The sequence below is a fragment of the Littorina saxatilis genome, linkage group LG3 (genome assembly GCF_037325665.1).
Source record: "Littorina saxatilis isolate snail1 linkage group LG3, US_GU_Lsax_2.0, whole genome shotgun sequence".
Taxonomy (NCBI): Eukaryota; Metazoa; Mollusca; class Gastropoda; order Littorinimorpha; family Littorinidae; genus Littorina; species Littorina saxatilis.
In genome coordinates this window covers 68,620,142-68,643,270 of record NC_090247.1, presented here as the reverse complement: position 1 = coordinate 68,643,270, position 23,129 = coordinate 68,620,142, and the positions used below count along the sequence as shown (strand labels likewise).

Sequence of the window (23,129 nt, the reverse complement as noted above, 5' to 3'; positions counted from 1 at the left end):
TCAACTTGAAAATGTGCATTTTTTTAACCCCTTGCGTGTAAGTCAATGAAACTTGCTTGGTTTTTTTTTTTATCAGACGGGTAGCTGCCTGAGGCATGACTGAAAGCCCTAGTCCCTTGCACCTGGACGTGACATGGTCAGTAACTTTAAAAGATCTAGGAGGAATAAAGCCGTACCTTTCACATGAATTAAATTTTGTGCGTACAAAAACAAGACATGGCTTTTCAATTTTTCGATTCAAGACTGTCGTAAATGACACTGACACAAAACATTAGGATCAGTCTGTGTAAAAGATACATTCCTTCGCTTGTACACGATCATGTAAACCACCACTGATGTGTCCAGGCCTTTACATGGACTCAGAGCATCCTTCCACTTGAACATACGCTGAAAAACAACTTCTTCTGCGTTCATGGACTGAAACTCCCACGTACACTCGTGTATTTTGCACGAGTAGGGGTTTACGTGTATGACCGTTTTTACCCCGCCATTTAAGGCAGCCATACGCCGCTTTCGGAGGATGCATGCTTGGTATTTTCGTGCTTCTATAACCCACCGAATTCTGACATGGATTACAGGATCTTTTCCGTGCGCACACGAAGGGGTATAAGGCACTGATAAGGCACTAGCAGGTCTGCACATAAGTTGACCTGGGAGATCGGAACAATCTCCACCCTTAACCCACCAGGCAGCCGCGGCCGAGATTCGAACTCACGACCTTCCGATTAGGAGGCCGACGTCTTACCACTGCGCCACTTCGCCCGTCTTGAAAAACAACTACCTAGCACTTCTCTATGCAGGATAGACACTTTGTGTTCAATTCATTTTGCAGATTGTCAAAAGCCGCATTTGTTATCAATTTAATTCTGACAAGAAAATCCCACTCTGAGCAGAACTTACTGAGCCAGGTTCTGCAACATTCAGTATGCACAAAGCCCCCATCCATCTCTGCAATACACAAAAAATCAATGAACAAAAAGAAAAAAGACCCAGCTCTGCTGATAGTGCAGCCATGTTGTTGGTTTTGTTGTTGATGTGCGTCTAAGTGGCAGGATGCGTGTGTCCGAGGTAAAAGCCAGGCCGGAGCTATCGGGTTTAGCCAGATGGTGTGCATACTGACGAAGAAAGGCATTTTAAAAGTGCCGTATTACACAACATCGGTATCCGCTCTGCACTTTTGTATGTGTCCATGTTTATGGTTTTATTATTTTGTGGACATTCTGGTTAAAACATCAACAACAACCAAACAACCACATTCTCACAAAGTTCACAGCGTCGTTCGCAAAACAGCGAATTCAACCACAACATCAACAGGCCAGTACTTTTGTCGTACCACAGTGATTAAGGTAAGATTGAATTCAACCCAAGGGACACAACTTGCCCCAAGGAGTTAAATGATGGTGCAGGAGGAGGACTTAGCTCCCTTGCCTGCCTGCAGATCTTTCTCGAGTTTGATGATTTCCTTGACGCCGTTGTACATCTCGGTGACGGCTTGCAGCTCGGTCAGCCCAAGACGCCGCTTGTTAGAGATGTCGTACACACCTCCCTCACTCTCCGTGTGCTCGCCGTGGATTCCTGCAAACCCATCACACAGACATGATTTCTTTTGCTGTGCAGTTATTTCCCTTATAGACAAACTGAGTTTGTGCTACATTTACTCCCAGTATACTACATAACACAACAACAAAAACAAAAGAAATTAATACTCACCAACACAAGGACAGCACAGAAAAAGACAGTCAAATGTTCGCCTAGCGAGGCCTTTTTTTTTTTTTTTTTTTTTTTGCTTAACACCCAGCCGACCACGAAGGGCCATATCAGGGCGGTGCTGCTTTGACATATAACGTGCGCCACACACAAGACAGAAGTCGCAGCACATGCTTCATGTCTCACCCAGTCACATTATTCTGACACCGGACCAATGCAACCAGTCCCAGCACTAACCCCATAATGCCAGACGCCAGGCGGACCAGCCACTAGATTGCCAATTTTAAAGTCTTAGGTATGACCCGGCCGGGGTTCGAACCCACGACCTCCCGATCACGGGGCGGACGCCTTACCACAAGGCTAGTGAGGCTTCATCGTGACAACAAATAGAAAGAAAAGAAAAAAGCGAACGAAGCACAAAACCTACAAGATGACACAGACAACATGAGGTTTTGCTGCAGTTATTCCCCTTATATACAAAATGAGTTGTTGCTACAGACATGACTGTGATATTTTGTGCCTGTTATTCCCCTTGTACTAGATGACACAGACACACATTAATGAGTTTTTGCTACATATATTCACTGATTGACCTTAAACTACATGACACAGACACAATAAGTTGTTGCTACAGACATGACACACATAAAATGAATGTTTGCTGCAGATATTCCCCGTATACTACATGACACAGACAAAATAAGTTGTTGCTACAGACATGACACAGATAAAATGAATGTTTGCTGCAGATATTCCCCGTATACTACATGGCACAGACACAATAAGTTGTTGCTACAGACATGACACAGATAAAATGAATGTTTGCTGCAGATATTCCCCGTATACTACATGGCACAGACACAATAAGTTGTTGCTACAGACATGACACACATAAAATGAATGTTTGCTGCAGATATTCCCCGTATACTACATGACACAGACAAAATGAGATTTTGCTAGTTATTTTTCTTATACTTCTGTCTGTAATATCGTCATAGGAGAGCTCGGTCGATGTGACTTTGCTGCCTTTAGACTGTCATTCGTACCCAAAAGTAAAACTGCTTTTGACATTTCTAATCAAGCAGGTGTCACAAACGAGATTGATTGTGTCATCTTACTTATGTCAGGAGCAGAATTAAATCGTTCACTTCATCAAACAAAACAAAATTATCGGTATTTCCTTCTGTATGGCAACTGTTGTCTCTTGTGCTGAGGTGAACGAACGGAAAGTGGGTGCCACCTAAACGGGAGAGAACAAACCGCGGGGTCTGATTCTTTGAAATCGCAACAAATCTCAATTTCAACCAATCCAACACCGCGGCTTGCTCCCACCCGGTTGGTAACTTTCTCGTGTACCTCGGCCCTGGTATGCTCCAGCAAACGTCCAAGTTCAGCTATATCATATTTGGGGATATTTATTTAGCCCGAACTCACGGGCTTTGACTGGCTTTGTCTCAAAAGGTGATTCGGGTGTTTCAAGAACTTGGTTACATGATTGCCTTACCTCTGGCCTGCAGTTTGAGTTTGTCACAGGTGGCCCTGAAGTCCTTGCGGGCGGCCAGTTTGGGGATCTTGATGTGCACTGAGGCGCGCAGCGTGGTGCCCAGGTTGGTGGGGCAGAAGGTCAGGTAGCCCAGACGGTCGTCACGTGCATAGGACAGCGCCTCCTCCATCACCTTCACTGCCTGTCACACGGAAACAGCACATGGTGAGACATCGTGACACAGACAACACGCGATGACACATGGTGACACACACACACACACACACACACACACACACACACGATGACAAATGTGTTTCCTATGGCGCCACATGTGTTACTTGTTGTAACACATTGTGACACATACAACACCCCATGATGACACATAGACCACACATGAAGACACACAGACAACACTTGTGATACACGTTTACAATAAGACAGTGTTATAACCGAAGAAGTCAATTTTAAGCCTGATATTCATTGGGCGAAATCGACTTCGCGAAGACGACTTCACAAACTCGCTGCGCGAAGATATGGCACTGAATTGTCAGTTATTTTTTTTAGTAAAATTCAGATTCATAAAACAAAGAATGCTTACTGAATGGAACGTTTAATTTTTAACAAAACAAAACAAATCTGTCCATCTCTTTGTTTGCTTTTGTTTGTCAAATTAAACAACCATTCAGTAACCATTCTTGTTTTGTGACTCCGATGACCGATTTCCACCGGTGATGGGATGGGTGGGTTGTCTCACCTTGACGAGTCTTTTGTAGACAGCACCCAGGTCGCCGCCCTGCTGCATGGAGATGATCCTCAGGTGATCCTCCTCGTTGACCCACACCAGGAACGTCTTGGACTCGTTGAAGAAGATCCCCCTCCCCGTGGGCCAGTCGGTGTACCCCCCGGCCGCCTTCAGGAATCTGACACAGTGCCAAGAACATGTGAAGTGTTGAAATCTTGCTAACTCGGAACAGAGACGGAACAATTTCATTAATACCAGACACTCATAGATGTGCTCCAACAGACGGATAAACAGACCGGCAGACAGACAGATCGAACGAAGACGTTGAAACAAATAACGGCTAATTGTGTTTAATCGTCTTCGTTCACACGTGAGTACAGTATTTTAAAAAAAACATTTTTTTTACAGGTCGGACAAATTCATACATTGAGTAGCACGTGTGCAAGAGATGCAGACAGGACAGTTCTCATAGGCAAGCAACAACAGCCACAGGCGGGCAGATATGAACACAACAAAGTGAACAATCAAACAAGCACCCAACCGACAAACAAACACAGACTAAGCTCAGACGATAAGTTGCTTTACTCCCAGACAAGAGAGAGAGAGAGAGAGAGAGAGAGAGAGAGAGAGAGAGAGAGAGAGAGAGAGAGAGAGACAGACAGACAGACAGACAGACATACAGAGACACATAGACACACACGCGCTCGCACACACACACACACACACACACACACACACACACACACACACACACACACACACACACACACACACACACACACACACACACACACACACACACACACAAATACACTAAACACAGACACACACACCTATCACTGTCGGTGAAGAGGAAGTGGTCCTTGGTCAGTTTGTCCTGTGTCTCTCTGTCCATGCCGGACAGCGGGTGGTAGGTCCCCTCTAGCTCATCGGTCAGCGTGTTCAGCGCCTCCACTGACCGTTTCTCCATAGATTCGCGGTCCTGTGTTGGGAAACACACCAGCCAGTGGTCAGTTTACCAGTGGTCAGGAATGACCTGAATAGTCTGTTTTCATTGCCTCACACAATATATAAGTGACAGCGCAACATCGGTCATATCAGTTTTGATTTGCTTGATGATATAACACACTGTCCGAGGATATAATATACACTCTGTCACGTTGCGGATGGCCTTTCGAGTAAAATACGAATATAACCGGAAAGGTCATCCGCGACGTGACAGCTAGGAGTCCACGCCTTGACGATAACTCTCGTATTGATATCGACACAACATCCATGTCTATTCAAGAATGTACATGAAATTTTAATATAATGCACAACTATAATAGTTCATAAAGAACACGAATTTTTGTGTACGTGTCGATTCTAAATAAAACAACCAACAACAAACAAACCAACATACAAACCTCTTTAGAGAGAACGGGGGGAAAGGCAAAATCCTTGTGACTTCTGGCCACACGTATTCTGGTGGAGACGATCAGCTCGTTTTCTGGGTCAAGGTCTGGCAGCTCAATTGTGTCAAGGTCACCGAAGTCGCTGGTCGGATGGGCGATGGGGTCGCTGGACTTGAGCTTGTGGTAGTCTTTTATCACGGGGTCCAACATGTCCTGGAACACCGTGTAGGATTCAGGGTCCGCAGCGTAAATTCCAACACCGCTGTCCAGGTTCCAGGCTCCTGTTAAGAGCAGCACAAGAAATAATTAGAAAACAAAACAATAGTCTGTAATACTAATATCCTCAATCTGAAACTGGTTTTTGTACTTGATAGTAGTTAGCCAATGATAATGTAGTTCTATCAGATTCCGGTATTAAGACAGGCAATATGGCTGCACCATCATCAGTCGATGTAAACAACCTACCATATCTCCAAAGAAGAGAAGCCTGACAGTTTCCTGAAACACACTAGCTGTGTTAGTATTTGTTGTATGCGTGTTTGATAGTTTCACCTACACACTAGCTGTGTTAGTATTTGTTGTATGCGTGTTTGATAGTTTCACCTACACACTAGCTGTGTTAGTATTTGTTGTATGCTACGGTTTGATAGTTTCACCTACACACTAGCTGTGTTAGTATTTGTTGTATGCTACGGTTTGATAGTTTCACCTACACACTAGCTGTGTTAGTATTTGTTGTATGCTACGGTTTGATAGTTTCACCTACACACTAGCTGTGTTAGTATTTGTTGTATGCGTGTTTGATAGTTTCACCTACACACTAGCTGTGTTAGTATTTGTTGTATGCGTGTTTGATAGTTTCACCTACACACTAGCTGTGTTAGTATTTGTTGTATGCGTGTTTGATAGTTTCACCTACACACTAGCTGTGTTAGTATTTGTTGTATGCGTGTTTGATAGTTTCACCTACACACTAGCTGTGTTAGTATTTGTTGTATGCGTGTTTGATAGTTTCACCTACACACTAGCTGTGTTAGTATTTGTTGTATGCGTGTTTGATAGTTTCACCAACACACTAGCTGTGTTAGTATTTGTTGTATGCGTGTTTGATAGTTTCACCTACACACTAGCTGTGTTAGTATTTGTTGTATGCGTGTTTGATAGTTTCACCTACACACTAGCTGTGTTAGTATTTGTTGTATGCGTGTTTGATAGTTTCACCTACACACTAGCTGTGTTAGTATTTGTTGTATGCTACGGTTTGATAGTTTCACCTACACACTAGCTGTGTTAGTATTTGTTGTATGCGTGTTTGATAGTTTCACCTACACACTAGCTGTGTTAGTATTTGTTGTATGCGTGTTTGATAGTTTCACCTACACACTAGCTGTGTTAGTATTTGTTGTATGCGTGTTTGATAGTTTCACCTACACACTAGCTGTGTTAGTATTTGTTGTATGCGTGTTTGATAGTTTCACCTACACACGATATACACCACACCACTAAGTAGACGATGTTCGGAAATTTCTTTCTTTATTTGGTGTTTAACGTCGTTTTCAACCACGAAGGTTATATCGCGACGGGGAAAGGGGGGAGATGGGATAGAGCCACTTGTCAATTGTTTCTTGTTCACAAAATAATAATAAAAAAATTGCTCCTGGGGCTTGCAACGTAGTACAATGTATTATCTTACTGTGAGAATGCAAGTTTCCAGTACAAAGGACTTAACATTTCTTACATAGCCTACTGCTTGACTAAATTCTTTACAAAAATTGACTATATTCTGTGACAAGAAACACTTAACAAGGCTAAAAAGAGAAACAGAATCCGTTAGTCGCCTCTTACGACATGCTGGGGAGCATCGGGTAAATTCTTCCCCCTAACCTGCGGGGGGTATGTCAAGTTCGGAAATAACTCTCTCGGGTAGGTATGGGTTATGAAAGAATTGTGTCGGGTTTTCATGGTACGTGAAAGGCTGAATACTCTTGCTTTTATTGAGCCAAATTTTCCCACGTGACAATATAGACCAGTCAGTAGCGATGCGTGTGTCTAAAACACGTGAAAAGGGAGCACGTGTGAAAACCTTTGCCTCAATAAAAGCAAGTGTATTCACTCTTTCACATACCATGAAAATCCGACACAGTTAATTCCAGAGTTCGTCTATTGGTGGCATGAAAAGTCGGTAGTTTACGCTGTTTACCCTTCTTATACTCTCTTGAGCACTGACGCAACAAGAAATTCCTCCGAGGTAGGAAAAACACCCCCGTTGGTCAAAGGGAAATAACCATTCTCACTGCCACCAACTGAGAAGGTTATTTCCCTTTGACCATTAATATGTCCCTGTATAAGTCCTTGTAGAATCTTAATCCACCAATAACTCCCTAACCGTGTGTTTGACTGGTCCCAATTTTTGTAAGGACCGTCTCAGGAATGTATAGAACCTGTTCACCAAGTTTGGTGACGATCGGTCCGTTCATTCTTGAGATCTATATGCGAACACAAACACACAAACACATCGACCGAAACCTATACACACCCCTATACCGGGGGTGTAAAGACACTAGAGAGTCTGGTTGCTCAGTTGTTAGAGCTCTGGCCTTGTAATCCTGGGATCACAGGTTCGAATCTAGGCCGGGACGGGCACAGGTTTCTCTACCCACCTCCAACAACAACAACAACAACAACAACAACAACTTGCAATGAACAACAACAACAACAACAACAACAACAACAACAACAACGACTGACCAGAACGGATGCAGTCGGCCAGAGTAGCGCCGTGTGAGGTGGTCTTGTCCTTCAGTTTCTCCACGACGTCCTTGGTCAGGTATTTCTTCATCAGCGACTTGCAGCCCTTGTTCTTCGTCACGTGGTCAGCCATCTCGGCAAGCGTCTCCGGTTTCCTGGATACAAATGCATCTTGTTTAGACAATGAGGAGAAATACATCCATAAACATCATCGTATAGAATATAATTAGACTTCCAGCCCTTGTTCTGCGAGGGTCTTTCTTTCTTTATTTGGTGTTTAACGTCGTTTTCAACCACGAAGGTTATATCGCGACGAGGGAAAGGGGGGAGATGGGATAGGGGAAAGGGGGGAGATGGGATAGAGCCACTTGTTAAGTGTTTGTTTACAAAAGCACTAATTAAAAAATTGCTCCAGGGGCTTGCAACGTAGTACAATATATGACCTTACTGGGAGAATGCAAGTTTCCAGTACAAAGGACTAAATATTTCTTACATACTGCTTGACTAAAATCTTTACAAACATTGACTATATTCTATACAAGAACCACTCAACAAGGGTAAAAGGAGAAACAGAATCCGTTAGTCGCCTCTTACGACATGCGGGGGGCAGAGAAATAAGGATGTGGAAAAGAAGACTTTTGGTAAGTGAAATAAAGGTGATGGATCCAGTCAGGTAGAAATAAGACAAGAAAAGAATTGGAAAACTGCAGGGAATAGTAGGGGGAGTTTTCTTGGAAGGAAATATAGGTGAAAGGACTGGTAAGGCAGAAATAAGACAAAAGAAGAGAAGTAAAGGGGTGGGGTAGCTCTGTGGAAACACTCCCGCCGCGTGAAGGCGACCCCATGGGAGCTTCTGCGAGGGTCTCCGCTTCCCTGGAGAAAGCACGTTCGTGTTGTGACATTGAGCAGAATTACATCGTTTGAAAATCATCAAAAAGGACTGGCAGCCTCCGTTCTTCCTCATAAGATTAAACCATCCCTGCAAGCTCTCCACTGTTTATGACTGACGAGCAACCAGCGTGCTAATAATAATAATAATAATAATAATTATAAAACATTCTTTTATAGCGCTGTTCACCGCCAAACGGCAGTCTCATGGCGCTTTACATTAGACATTAAAATTCAACATTATACAAAATGTTTTCGAAAGGCACCTTCCGTTCCGTGTCCGCCATCTTGTGAATCAGCACAGATCTGTCGAGTCTTTTACATGGGAGAAGAGCACCCTTCCACCGCCACCACCCCCCCCCCCCCCCCGCGTTGGGGGGTCTGGGGCGCTTCGCCCCCCAGAAGCTCAAGAGTTTTAGCTATTTTATGAACAATGTATGGCTTATCCTTGATTTTAAACATGATCAACTGGTGTCAGCAGCCACTCATTATTTCTTTTAAAGTTAGTATTAAATCTTTCTTTTTTTTGACCGCCGGGGGGGGGGGGGGGGGTCCGGAACCCCTGTACCCCCCCCCCCCCCTAATCCGCCCCTGTTCCTTGTCAAGTCTTGTTGCCAAGACAGATTGACCACGAACCTGATGGTCAGATGGTAATCTGTTCCTACATGTACGTCACCCAAAACTCTCCCACCAACACACACACACACACACACACACACACACACACACACACACACACACACAGAGAACCGCCCAAGTGGAAGAACTCACCATGTCAGCTCTTTGTCCAGTTTGATAAGTTCTTTAGCTCCGTTGTACATCTCGGTGACAGCTTGCAGTTCGGTCAGCCCGACACGTCGCCGGTTGGAGATTTCACAGGCTCCCCCCTCGCTTTCTGTGTGGGATAAAATTAATGAAGCGTCAACAAAACATGGATGCAGATTCTACATATATCACAGCATTCAAGCTGTTTTCTTTTCAGATGGCTCTAAAATACAAACAATCTTGCGGATGTGACGTCCATCTTTGTAACGTACTTTTGTGATACTTTTTTGGGCGATGAGAAACAGAACATCACCCTCGAAAATAAACATTTATGCTATCTCATCATCTTTCATTACTCTCTCTCGCTCTTTCGATATCTCTCTCTATCTCTGTCTGCCAGTGTATATATATCACTCTGTCTCTCTCTCCCTCTCTCTCCCTTCACCATTTTTCTCCCTCTCTCTCTCTCTCTCTCTCTCTCTCTCTCTCTCTCTCTCTCTCTCTCTCTCTCTCTCTCTCTCTCTTTCGCTTACGGTTTCAATTAGAAAAGGTTGGAAGATTAGGCTACGCCTAAAACCTTTATCCTTTCGAAATAAAGTTCTGTGTTCTGAGTTCTCTCTCTCGCTCTCTCTCTCTGCCCCTGAATTACCAGCGAGCAGCAAAATTTCAGCTCTTGCAAAACTATCTTCTTCTGCATCCACCAAGTATCCACAGCGTCAACAATGAGTCTGCCGATAGCTCTACAGACAGTGCTAACTACGCTGACTGAAAAATGTCAGTTGACATCAATGGACGTTCATGGTAGAGGAAAAATGACAACTCTCATTCTGCGATGGGACACACAGAGAACACAGCAGCCATGCAAGGTAGGCCTGACCAACCGGTTAGTGCGACACGCTATACGGAAAGAAATCGCCGTGTGAAGTGAAGAAGGACAACGAGCGGGCCATGACCAGGCAAAATGCACGTGAACATACAGCAGACCACAAAGCCGACAACGCTGAACCCACCGATGTCAACAACGCAGATGTGTGCCAAGGTGACACTGGGCTTTTTCGGACAGTCGCCCCTCCTACATCCCGTCAGCCTGCGATGCCAGTGACAATGCACTCGGAAAGAAGGCACGGAAAACACAGACTCGGAGACGGAATTTGAAGATTGCGACACGGATAATGATACAGACACGATGCCGGAAATATCAGTCTGTGAGGGAGAAAATAAAGAAGAAACAGACATTGAGCACTTTTGGGACGAACAGACAGACCAGATGCAAAAATATCTGTCAGAAATGAATACAAATGAAAAACAGGCCATTCTGTCGACTGCTAATCAGCCAGTTGTGAACAAAGTTGTGATAGATCAGATACGGCAAGCACTCGTTGTACTCGCACAGACAGACGGTATCATATTCGATTACGACATGCAGAAAGGGGTGGTCAAAGACTGGTTTCCTTTAGGTCGAACGGGATCATCACCCAAGACGATTTCTGATTGCGTAAACCGATGGTCGCCCGTTGATCAGCTTAGATATGCACAAGAAATCGACAAAATGAACATGCATATATTGCTGCCTGGTGCCGTGTCATTATCAGACTGGAATCCAGTGACACAACGTAACCCAGATACGAAACAGCGCCGAACGAAAAGGAAATAATACGCGTAGTCCTGTGTCAGCGACGGACTCTGTGCTACCGGCGGACTTCACGTGCATCGGACCCTATGGACTCGACAATGCAACGTGTGTTGACAGCTGTGGAATAAACTGACTCTCGTTTCGTGTTTCGGTAATTTCCCGCGTGAAGCTCTGTTGTACCATACAGAAAGAAAAGACAATAACATGGTTATCCATGATATGTTGTGTACATATTTGGCAGAAATTTGGATCGATCGATTGTGAAATCGCGTTTACCCCACCCCCACCTCCCAATGCTCTGATATGGGCTGTTAGCCTAAAAGAGCAATAAACCATCCCAAGCGTCCCAAGCGTCAGGCGTCTCTCTCTTTCTCTCAGTCTTCCCTCTGTCTCTCTCCCCCCCCCCCCCCCTCTGTCTCTCTCTCCCTCTCTCTCCCTCTCCCTCTCTCTCTCTCTCTCTCTCTCTCTCTCTCTCACTCTCTCTCTCTCTCTCACACACACTCCTCTCATTGTATATATCTCTCTCTCTATCAAAAAAACAAACCTTTGCATTTAGTTTGGAAACCGTAAACATAAAAATTAACGAAAGCGATTTTTTTCCACTACCAAAAGCCGTCAATGCTCTCTCTCTCTCTCTCTCTCTCTCTCTCTCTCTCTCTCTCTCTCTCTCTCTCTCTCTCTCTCTCTCTCTCTCTCTTCCCTCCCTATCTCTCTCCCATTTCCTTCCCTCTCTCTCCCTCCCTCTCTCCCTCTCCCTCTCTCTCCCTCCCCCTCTCTCTCCCTCCCCCTCTCTCTCCCCCTTCCCTCCCTACCTCCCTCTCTCTTCCTCCCCCCTCTCTCTCCCTCCCCCTCTCTCTCCCTTCCTCTCTCTCTCCCTCCCTCTCTCTCTCCCCCTTCCCTCCCTACCTCCCTCTCTCTTCCTTCCCCTCTCTCTCCCCCATCCTCTCTCTGTCTTTGAATCCAGCAAACTGACCGTGAAGCCACTTACCTGTGGACTGCAGGTGAAGTTTATCCAGCGTGGCCTGGAAGGTGGACTGCACGGACAGCGTGGGTATGTTCAGAACCACTGACGCCCGCAGGTTGGTGCCCAGGTTGGATGGACAGAACGACACATTACCCAGGCGGGCGTCGCGTGCAAACGTCAATTTTCCCTCCAAGGCCTTCGCTCCCTGGAAACGAGAATTGTGAAAGGACAATTGTACAAGGGTGAAGTCGGCAGTGGTATAGCAGATGGGGGTACAACGGCGATATAATCACTGGAGATGATTTGAACAAGATCCTCCACACCCGATCATCCAACCACCTGCTCACCCAACCCCTCCCATCACGAACAGAATAGAGCAGCTTGACCAGACCACCTACCTTGACAGGTCTGCCTGACACAATTCGAGGAATCATTCAACGGTCAAATCTCTCCCACACAGAAAGGACTTTGATCTGACACTGAGTTTAGCATAGACAGCCCTTGTCTGCGTGTTCCTCCTCTCAGACATGCATCCATTCTCCCATCCCACCCCGCTCACAGACATATCTGACAACTCACCGGGACCAGACTGGGTAAGGGAAATCCCTCGCTCTCCCCCATTCTGCATAGCAATGACTTGACATAATCCTCTCCCCCTAAAACATACACGGAGTTTTTGATCTGACCTTGACAAGCCTGGCATAGGAAATCCCTAGCACTCCCCCATTCATGACCTTGACATTGTCCTCCTCCAATCCCCCCCCCCCAAAAAAAAAAACCCAACCCCACACACACACGGAGTTTGCCCTGACCTTGACAAGCCTGGCATAGGTAGCCCCTATGTCTCCCCCAGTCTGCATGGAGATGACCTTGACATGGTCCTCCTCCCCGACCCACACGAGGAAGGTCTTGTCCTGGTTGTAGAAGATGCCTCGTCCCGCAGGCCAGTCCTCGTAGGCCCCCGCTGTCTCCTGACATCTGAAAGCATGGCATAGTTCATAATGTTGCTGCATCCACTATCTCGTGACATCAACAACATTATCATCATATCTCGTGACATCTGGAATCATGCCATAGTTCGACGTGTTATTGCATGTACACTCTGAATAAAAGCTAGTGTTCTATACGTTAACACATTTCTACTACGTGTGTCGACCACTTTGTAACATAGTTCATATAGTTCTGGCGTAGAAAAGTAGCACACATAGTGTTCACACGTGTTTCAATTAACACTTGTGAACTCTTTTTTATATATTTTTCGTGTTCACCTCTTTTGCTAGTAGAATTATTTCCTATGTTACGAAGTGAAAACAATTTGTTACAGAAATGTTTTCAACTGTAGGGAACCCTCTGTCTCTTGGCGTTTGAAATAATGTCACAGTTCTAAATGGTGCTTCGTGTATACACATGCTATCTCGCGACATCTGAAATCGGTTCAGGGTTCTAAATGTTGCTGTGTGATGGCTACGGCTATTTCGTGACATCTGAAATCATGGCATAGTTCTACATGTTGATGTCCGTAGGCACCCGCCGTCTCGTGACATCTGAAATCATAGCATAGTTCTACATGTTGCTGCATACGTTATCTCGTGACATTTGACATCATGGCAAAGTGTGATGGCTGTTTGTAGGCACCCGCTATCTCGAGACATCTGAAATGCATCCACCCATCCGTACACCCTCCAACACAATGAGCCACTGACTTGTCGTCGTTGGAGAATAGGTAGTGCTCCTTGACGAGCTGCTGCACAGAGTCCTGGTCCATGTCTGACAGCGGGTAGTACACCCCTTGTAGATCATCCTCCAGGCTCTTCACCGCCTCCACCACCTTGCCTTCCATCTCCGCGCGCACCTGTAACAAACAGGTACACATACAGGTAAATATACAGGTAGAGTCAATGTCTGACAGCGGGTAGTAAACACCTTGTAACTCCTCCTCCAGACTCCTCACCGTCTCAAAAACCTTGCCTTTCATCTCCACGCGCACCTGTAACAAGCAGGTACACATACAGGTAGTGGTCCTTGGCGAGCTGTTGGAAATCCAGTCATGTCGGTCTATACTGATGGCGTTCAAATGAAGGTGGTTATTTTGATTTGCCAATTTTCGAGAAACAAGAAGGGCAAAGCCCATACGACTCACATGCTTGACCTTGACCTTTACATGACCTTGACCTTCAGCTAAACCTAGCAATGACATCATACACTAAGAACTGCTTTACACATTTTTCCTACCAAAATACATGTGACCTTGACCCAAGGTCAAGGTCATCCAAGGTCATGCAACACAAAGCTGTTAATTCAAGACATAGGAAGTACAATGGTGCTTATTGGCTCTTTCTACCATGAGATATGGTCACTTTTAGTGGTTCACTACCTTATTTTGGTCACATTTCATAAGGGTCAAAGTGACCTTGACCTTGATCATATGTGACCAAATGTGTCTCATGATGAAAGCATAACATGTGCCCCACATAATCTTTAAGTTTGAAACAGTTATCTTCCATAGTTCAGGGTCAAGGTCACTTCAAAATATGTATACAATCCAACTTTGAAGAGCTCCTGTGACCTTGACCTTGAAGCAAGGTAAACCAAACTGGTATCAAAAGATGGGGCTTACTTTGTCCTATATATCATATATAGGTGAGGTATTAAATCTCAAAAACTTCAGAGAAAATGGGGAAAATGTGAAAAATAGCTGTTTTTTAGACAACATTTATGGCCCCTGCGACCTTGACCTTGAAGCAAGGTCAAGATGCTATGTATGTTTTTTGGGGCCTTGTCATCATACACCATCTTGCCAAATTTGGTACTGATAGACTGAATAGTGTCCAAGAAATATCCAACGTTAAAGTTTTCCGGACGGACGGACGGACGGACGGACGGACGGACGGACGGACGGACGGACGGACGGACGGACGACTCGGGTGAGTACATAGACTCACTTTTGCTTCGCATGTGAGTCAAAAAACACACGCGTAGATCATAACAAATTTCAAACCAGTTCAAAAAAAAAAGAAGGAAATGCTCGCAGGCAGTAATCACATGATTGTAATGTTAAGTGATCGATGTTGCAAGCCGACAAATAAAATGTCACTATCCTTGAAAACAACAAAAATCAAATGATGATCTAAGCAGTGAAAAATCCATATTTCGTAAAGAAAAGGTTTTATCGTCTCACCTCGAGACAGTGGGTTTTTTTGGTTTTTTTTTACCTGAAAAGACCTACGTGTATCGACTTACGCATAACAAAACAAGTCGCGTAAGGCGAAAATACAATATTTAGTCAAGTAGCTGTCGAACTCACAGAATGAAACTGAACGCAATGCCATTTTTCAGCAAGACCGTATACTCGTAGCATCGTCAGTCCACCGCTCATGGCAAAGGCAGTGAAATTGACAAGAAGAGCGGGGTAGTAGTTGCGCTAAGAAGGATAGCACGCTTTTCTGTACCTCTCTTTGTTTTAACTTTCTGAGCGTGTTTTTAATCCAAACATATCATATCTATATGTTTTTGGAATCAGGAACCGACAAGGAATAAGATGAAAATGTTTTTAAATTGATTTCGACAATTTAATTTTGATAATAATTTTTATATATTTAATTTTCAGAGATTGTTTTTAATCCAAATATAACATATTTATATGTTTTTGGAATCAGCAAATGATGGAGAATAAGATAAACGTAAATTTGGATCGTTTTATAAATTTTTATTTTTTTTTACAATTTTCAGATTTTTAATGACCAAAGTCATTAATTAATTTTTAAGCTACCAAGCTGAAATGCAATACCGAAGTCCGGGCTTCGTCGAAGATTACTTGACCAAAATTTCAACCAATTTGGTTGAAAAATGAGGGCGTGACAGTGCCGCCTCAACTTTCACGAAAAGCCGGATATGACGTCATCAAAGACATTTATCCAAAAAATGAAAAAAACATATGGGGATTTCATACCCAGGAACTCTCATGTCAAATTTCATAAAGATCGGTCCAGTAGTTTAGTCTGAATCGCTCTACACACACACACAGACACACACACGCACATACACCACGACCCTCGTTTCGATTCCCCCTCGATGTTAAAATATTTAGTCAAAACTTGACTAAATATAACACGACCCTCGTTTCGATTCCCCCTCGATGTTAAAATATTTAGTCAAAACTTGACTAAATATAACAAACTACATCTTGTTTCTCCTTTTATCACTTATATATATATCTGTTGTTGATTCCGTTCAAGGCCAACCGTTCAACCGGCAAGGGAGTTGTTTTCAAAGTGAAGTTGTCCTTATTTGAAGTCAAGGTCGAAACCGTAAAAGGTAGCGTCCCTCCCGGGCTCACGATCATGCTCAAGGGTATTAACGATCATGCTCACCGCAACATCTGTCCAGAACAAATACAGAATCTTTCTTCGATTTTTACCTTCACTTCGAAAAAAAAAAAAGTCATGTAATAACATGGACTTACTTTGCAGGTTTCAGCCTGGGAGAAAAAGGCAATTTGCTTACGTAATGTCAGTGCGCCCTTTGACGCGCTGAAGGGAATTGTAATTGGACATTTTTAGATTGAATGCGCAAATGGCGCAGGGCGCACTGGTAAACCGAACCCTGCTTTGTCATTTGAATATATTCGGGGGTGTAAAGGTTTCACTCTGTCTGTCTGTGTGTCTGCCTGTGTGTGTGTGTGTGTGTGTGTGTGTGTGTGTGTGTGTGTGTGTGTGTGTGTGTGTGTGTGTGTGTGTGTGTGTGTGTGTGTGTGGGTGTGTGTGTTTAAATTTGTTTGTGTGTGTGTGTGTGTGTGTGTGTGTTTGTTTGTGTGTGTGTGTGTTTGTTTGTGTGTGTGTGTGTGTGTGTGTGTGTGTTTGTTTGTGTGTGTGTGTATGTGTGTGTGTGTGTGTGTGTGTGGGTGTGGGTGTGTGTTTGTTTGTGTGTGTGTGTGTGTGTGTGTGTTTGTTTGTGTGTGTGTGTGTGTTTGTTTGTGTGTGTGTGTGTGTTTGTTTGTGTGTGTGTGTGTGTGTGTGTGTGGGTGGGTGATTGTGGGTGTGTGTGTTTGTGTGTGTGCGTGTGTGTGTGTGTGTGTGTGTGTGTGTGTGTGTGTGTGTGTGTGGGTGTGTTTGTTTGTCCGCACTTAGATCTCTGGTGTTTATGGGTGGATGATTGGGCTGACATTTGGTGTGAAGCTTAGAAGTCTTCTTATACCTGTAGCCAATGAGGAGGTACAACTTTTTAGCTGTTTTCAAGACGTTTTTAATTGAGGTTTAGGCCAACTTCTTGACTTGTTCTGTCACGTTTCTGTCAGGATTCACTAATATAAAAATGATGCTTGAGTACGGATCATCATGGCCAATGGTGATCAGATGTGACAATATTCAAATGGAATAAGTTTTGTTTGAACCTTCTTCTTCTTCTTCTTCTCCTGCGTTCGTGGGCTGAAACTCCCACGTACACTCGTGTTTTTTGCACGAGTGGAATTTTACGTCTATGACCGTTTTTTTACCCCGCCATTTAGGCAGTCATACGCCATTTTCGGAGGAAGCATGCTGAACCAAGATGGACTAAGAGCAAACCCGAGCTTCACTTGGACACATGCCGAACATCAACAGCCTGGCTGCTTTCTGATCACAGCAAGAATAGTCTGCGGAATTGATTTGACAGATTGACATATATAGTTGTCCTTTACAAAATTATATCATTGAGAAAAATCCCACTCGGCACAAAAAATTAGTTGGTATATGTTATTGTCCTTTAGGAATTCTCTCATAACAAGAAATTCCTCCGAGGTAGGAAAAACACCCCCGTTGGTCAAAGGGAAATAACCATTCTCACTGCCACCAACTGAGAAGGTTATTTCCCTTTGACCATTAATATGTCCCTCTATAAGTCCTTGTAGAATCTTAATCCACCAATAACTCCCTAACCGTGTGTTTGACTGGTCCCAATTTTTGTAAGGACCGTCTCCGGAATGTATAGAACCTGTTCACCAAGTTTGGTGACGATCGGTCCGTTCATTCTTGAGATCTATATGCGAACACAAACACACAAACAAACAAACAAACAAACAAACACATCGACCGAATCCTATACACACCCCTATACCGGGGGTGTAAAAATTCGGGCTGCTAGCCCTGGGGATAACGTGCAGTGACAAAATCGCTCCTCCCCCCCCCCCCCCCCTTCCCGACATGCGCTTATGCATGTTTCCCAAGCCTAGAGACTTTCGCTGTGAACTTGAGATCTTTATCGTGCGCATGTGTGAACACGGATGTGTTGAGAAACCTGGAACAGCCTGCACGAAGTTGACTTGGAAATAAGTTCTTCGCCGTTCGAACCCACGCCGATAACAATTAACGAACTGGTTTTAAGGCCAGCGCGCTACCGACTGAGCTACGTCACCGTTCAGGCGTTCAAGTGAAGGTGTGCTCTTGTCGCAGCGCTTAGGTGATGAACATGGTTGCATACACGAGAGAAATGTATATATGAGGATGACAGTCGCTTGCTCATTTCAATGCTTGTTATTCTATCAGATGCACCTTGCCAGGAGACTGGTTCCGAATAACTCTCACTTACTCAATTGGACATGTCGAATGCTTTAGAGCGCTTACTTCCCTTTGTGTATCATATGAGAATCAAAAAACAAGAAAGGTATATAACTTACTAACTCACTAACTGACTTACTGACTAACCAACTAATTAACTAACTAACTAACTGTCTGGCTGACTGACTGACTGATTGAATAAAAAACATTACATTATTTATCAGATGAGAAGGAAAAAATACAGAAAAAAACCGACTTTGTGTTTCCATATACAGCTAATCAATAATCACGCCATATCACCTGATCTTTTGTTTTACTGAGCCTGTTGTCGGGGTTTCTATAGATCTGTTTGTGAGCGCATTGATACAGCGAGTCCTGAGCTGTCTGTGCTGACGCATGCGCAGTTAACAAGTTTCAGGGTCTGGTTACCAAGAATGGTGGCGAGACTTGAGACAACCATTATCTTGACATGTGGTCTCGAAAATTAAAAAAATCTGACTTTTATACCAGCACGCAATTTATAATTACATACCTTTTATTTTCCATGTCACGTCTCATTTACTAACTATATAACTAACTAACTAACTATATAACTATCTAACCAACTTACTAACTGAACTGACTTACTGACTAACTGACTGGCTGACGGACTGACTGACTGATACATGTAATATGCATCAACTACTGAACTGGCTGATCACTGACTGACTGACTGACTGACTGACTGGCTGACTGACTGGCTGACTGGCTGACTGACTGACTGACTGACTGACTGACTGACTGACTGACTGACTGGCTGGCTGACTGACTGACTGATCGACTGACTGGCTGACTGACTGGCTGACTGACTGGCTGACTGACTGACTGATCGACTGACTGGCTGACTGACTGGCTGACTGACTGGCTGACTGACTGACTGATCGACTGACTGGCTGACTGACTGGCTGACTGACTGGCTGACTGACTGACTGATCGACTGACTTGCTGACTGACTGGCTGACTGACTGGCTGACTGACTGACTGACTGACTGACTGGCTGACTGACTGGCTGACTGACTGACTGACTGACTGACTGATACATGTAATATGCATCAACTAACTCAATAACTGACTGGCTGACGGACTGACTGACTGACTGACTGACTGGCTGACTGACTGACGGACTCACTCACTGAGTGTCTGGCTTAAGGATAAGGGAACACACGGACGAAGTAAGGTTAATTAATTAAAAGAGAAGGCGGTTAGTAAGAAAGTAGGCTTAGTACCTATAAACACACAAAAGTTGAAAGTCTAAAGGAGAGAGAGAGAGAGAGAGAGAGAGAGAGAGAGAAAGAGACAGACAGACAGACAGACAGAGAGACAGAGAAAAAAAGAGAGAGAGAGAAAAGAGAGAGTGAGAGAGAGTAAAGGGAGAGACTGAGAGAAGGCGAAGGCGAAGGCGAATTTTTATTGCATCAAACACAATGTGTATGTACAAGGGGGAGAAATAGTTAGCATGTGAACAAAGTGGACTTGACCGTCCGGAAGCAAGGCAACTTAAAATCAACACCTAGCACAAGAAGTAAAAACAGAGAAGAAAAAAGATACAGTAAGATGAAGACAAGGATTTTGAGTTGTACGATCATACCGGTCTATTTCACAATTGATTTTCTCTTTGTCTAAACGCGTAGAACACATAATTTGACAATGCAATCAGTCGTAATTTGTTGTCAGTCTGTAAAATACACAACGGTGAGTTGGAGAACTGGTCAAGGTCAAAACAAGCACCAATGTACTTTTGACGGATTGCATTGTAAGCTGGGCATTTAAACAGGAAGTGGTTTTCATTTTCTTCAGTTGATTTACAAAATGTACAATTTCTGGATTCAGCGCACTCGGGATTATAGCGCAGTTTATTTACCTTCAATGGTGTAATGCCCAGTCTGAACTTTGTGTACATTTTGCGTATGTACTGGTTTTCAATGACACCCAGATACTTTTCTTTTTCAAGTTCTCCTTTAAACATCCTGTATACATCAAATCTCACACTTGTATCAAGTTTACAGTGCCAGTTTTGCTCAAAGCAGTCTTGCAGACGTTGCTGTAATGTTCTAATGAACGCACATTCCCTACCTACAGACCCGTTCAACCACACATCTCCAAATCCATTCATGCAAAGGAGGCATTTAACTTGTGAGACCCAATTCTGTTTTCCCCTTTCAACTGCGTTTTTTAACATGATGTATGACATCTTTGCATATCTCGAGTCTGGCATACAGTTCAGTCTCAACCAGTACTTTACGCATCGGATATTTGCTAGGATTGACAAAGTGCATCTTCCAAGTTCCCCAAGAACCATCTGGTTTGACGAGATCCCGAGTAGTCTTTTACAGGCATACATGTCAACCTTTTCAATCTGTGAACAGTCAGAACACCCCCATAGTTCTGAGCCATAGAGCAAGATGGGAGCAATTTGCGCATCAAATAATTTGAAAAATATGTCCATGTCGTGGCATCCTATATTCCATAAGACTTTAAAAATTTCAATGACACCTTGTTTGGCTCTGGTGATTGCGTCATTGAAAGAGAGATTCAAACGGGCTTGGGTTGTGAATGTCAGACCGAGATACTTGTAAGAGCTAGCACTTGATACTTGCGCGTTTCCGTAGAACCATTTCTCACTTTTGGCTAAATGACCACCGTTTCGAAAAACAACGACATTGGTTTTATTCATGTTTAGCCTTAACCCAAGACGCCTTGAAACGTTATGTAAGATGTTCAGTTGGTTTTGCAAACCCACTATGGACGATGATAGCAGTGCAATGTCGTCAGCGAACATCAAAAGAAACAGTTCGATCTCGCCGGGAAGCATTTGAATTCCGTGTCTGCCCTTACATATTATTTCCGAGGCAAGTTCGTTTATAAGAAACGAAAAAAGCGTTGGGCTCGCTAGACAGCCCTGCTTCAGGCCTTGTAGGCATTCAAAATAATCAGTATTGCCAGAGTTACATCGGACGCAAGAGAGAACAGATGAGTACATTGACCTAAGCATGTTAAACATTCTTCCTTTTACACCAATCTTTAATAAAACATTCCACAAAACATCCCTTTTAACGGTGTCAAACGCCTTTTGAAAGTCCACAAAAGCAACATATAACTTCTTTTTTAGTTGAAGCTGCTTGGTAACTGCTGCATAAAGAGTGAACATGTGGTCAATTGTGGAGTAATTTTTTCTAAAACCCGCCTGTGACTCAGAGAGAATGTTGTTTTCCTCAGCCTGAGAGACTGAGAGAGAGAAAGAGAGAGAGAAAAAGAGAGAGAGAGAGAGTGAGAGAGAGAGTGAGAGAGTGAGAGAGAGTCACAGAGAGAGAGAGAGAGAGAGAGAGAGAGAGAGAGAGAGAGAGAGCGCACTCACACACATTCACACACACACCCACACACACATTCACACACACACACACACACACACACACACACACACATACACACACACACGCACGTACACACACACATTCACACATACACATACACACACACACACACACACACACACACACACACGCACGCACACACACACATACACGCACACACACACACGCACGTACGCACGCACGCACGCACGCACATACGCACACACACACACACACACACACACACACACACACACACACACACACACACACACACACACACCTTCACTCACGCGTGCATAAAAGTTGCGAACGGATATAGAAAACGGGTACGCCTTCTCTTCCAACCTTACTTCGTCCGTGTGTAAGGGAAGAACAAACAAAATAACAAACAAACTAGAACTAATCAGCAATTCAAACACACTCGCTCACTCACTCACTCACTCACTCACTCAGTCAGCCAGTCACTCACTTACTCATTAACCCACCAACTCACTCATTCGCCCAACACTTGAACTCACCCACTCACTCACTCACGCACTCTCTCTCTCCCATCTTTTTACCTCTTTGGTCAAGACGGGGTGAAACCCGTAACCTTCCAGTGACCTTCCCAGCCTGACCCGGGTGCTGACGATGTATTTGCCCTCGGGGTCAAGATCATCAAATTTGACCTTCTCCAGGTCACCGAAGTCAGCATTCGGGTGATGGATCTGTTTTTTCTCCGGCAGCAGGTGGACATTTTTGATGATGGGATCCAAGAGTTGGGCAAACACGGTGTAGGCCTCCGGATCGGGTGCATACACCCCGATAACGCTTTCCGGGTACTCACAACCTGAAACACAGAGAGATAACACCCGGTGAGCAATGCGAATACAATATTGTA

The 23,129-nt window shown here is 44.1% G+C and overlaps 1 protein-coding gene across 1 annotated transcript; it reads right to left on the bottom strand.

The window, feature by feature from the left end:
- On the bottom strand, nt 1–23,078 carry LOC138963085 (arginine kinase-like; the record flags this gene model as incomplete). Its single annotated transcript, XM_070335090.1, is given in 11 exon segments — nt 1–1,575; nt 3,212–3,392; nt 3,948–4,113; nt 4,769–4,917; nt 5,342–5,610; nt 8,078–8,232; nt 9,737–9,860; nt 12,352–12,532; nt 13,140–13,305; nt 14,031–14,179; nt 22,810–23,078. Coding segments are annotated over 11 exon segments (1,994 nt in total), but the record flags the coding sequence as incomplete, so codon positions are not given.
- Nucleotides 23,079–23,129: the final 51 nt, after the last annotated feature.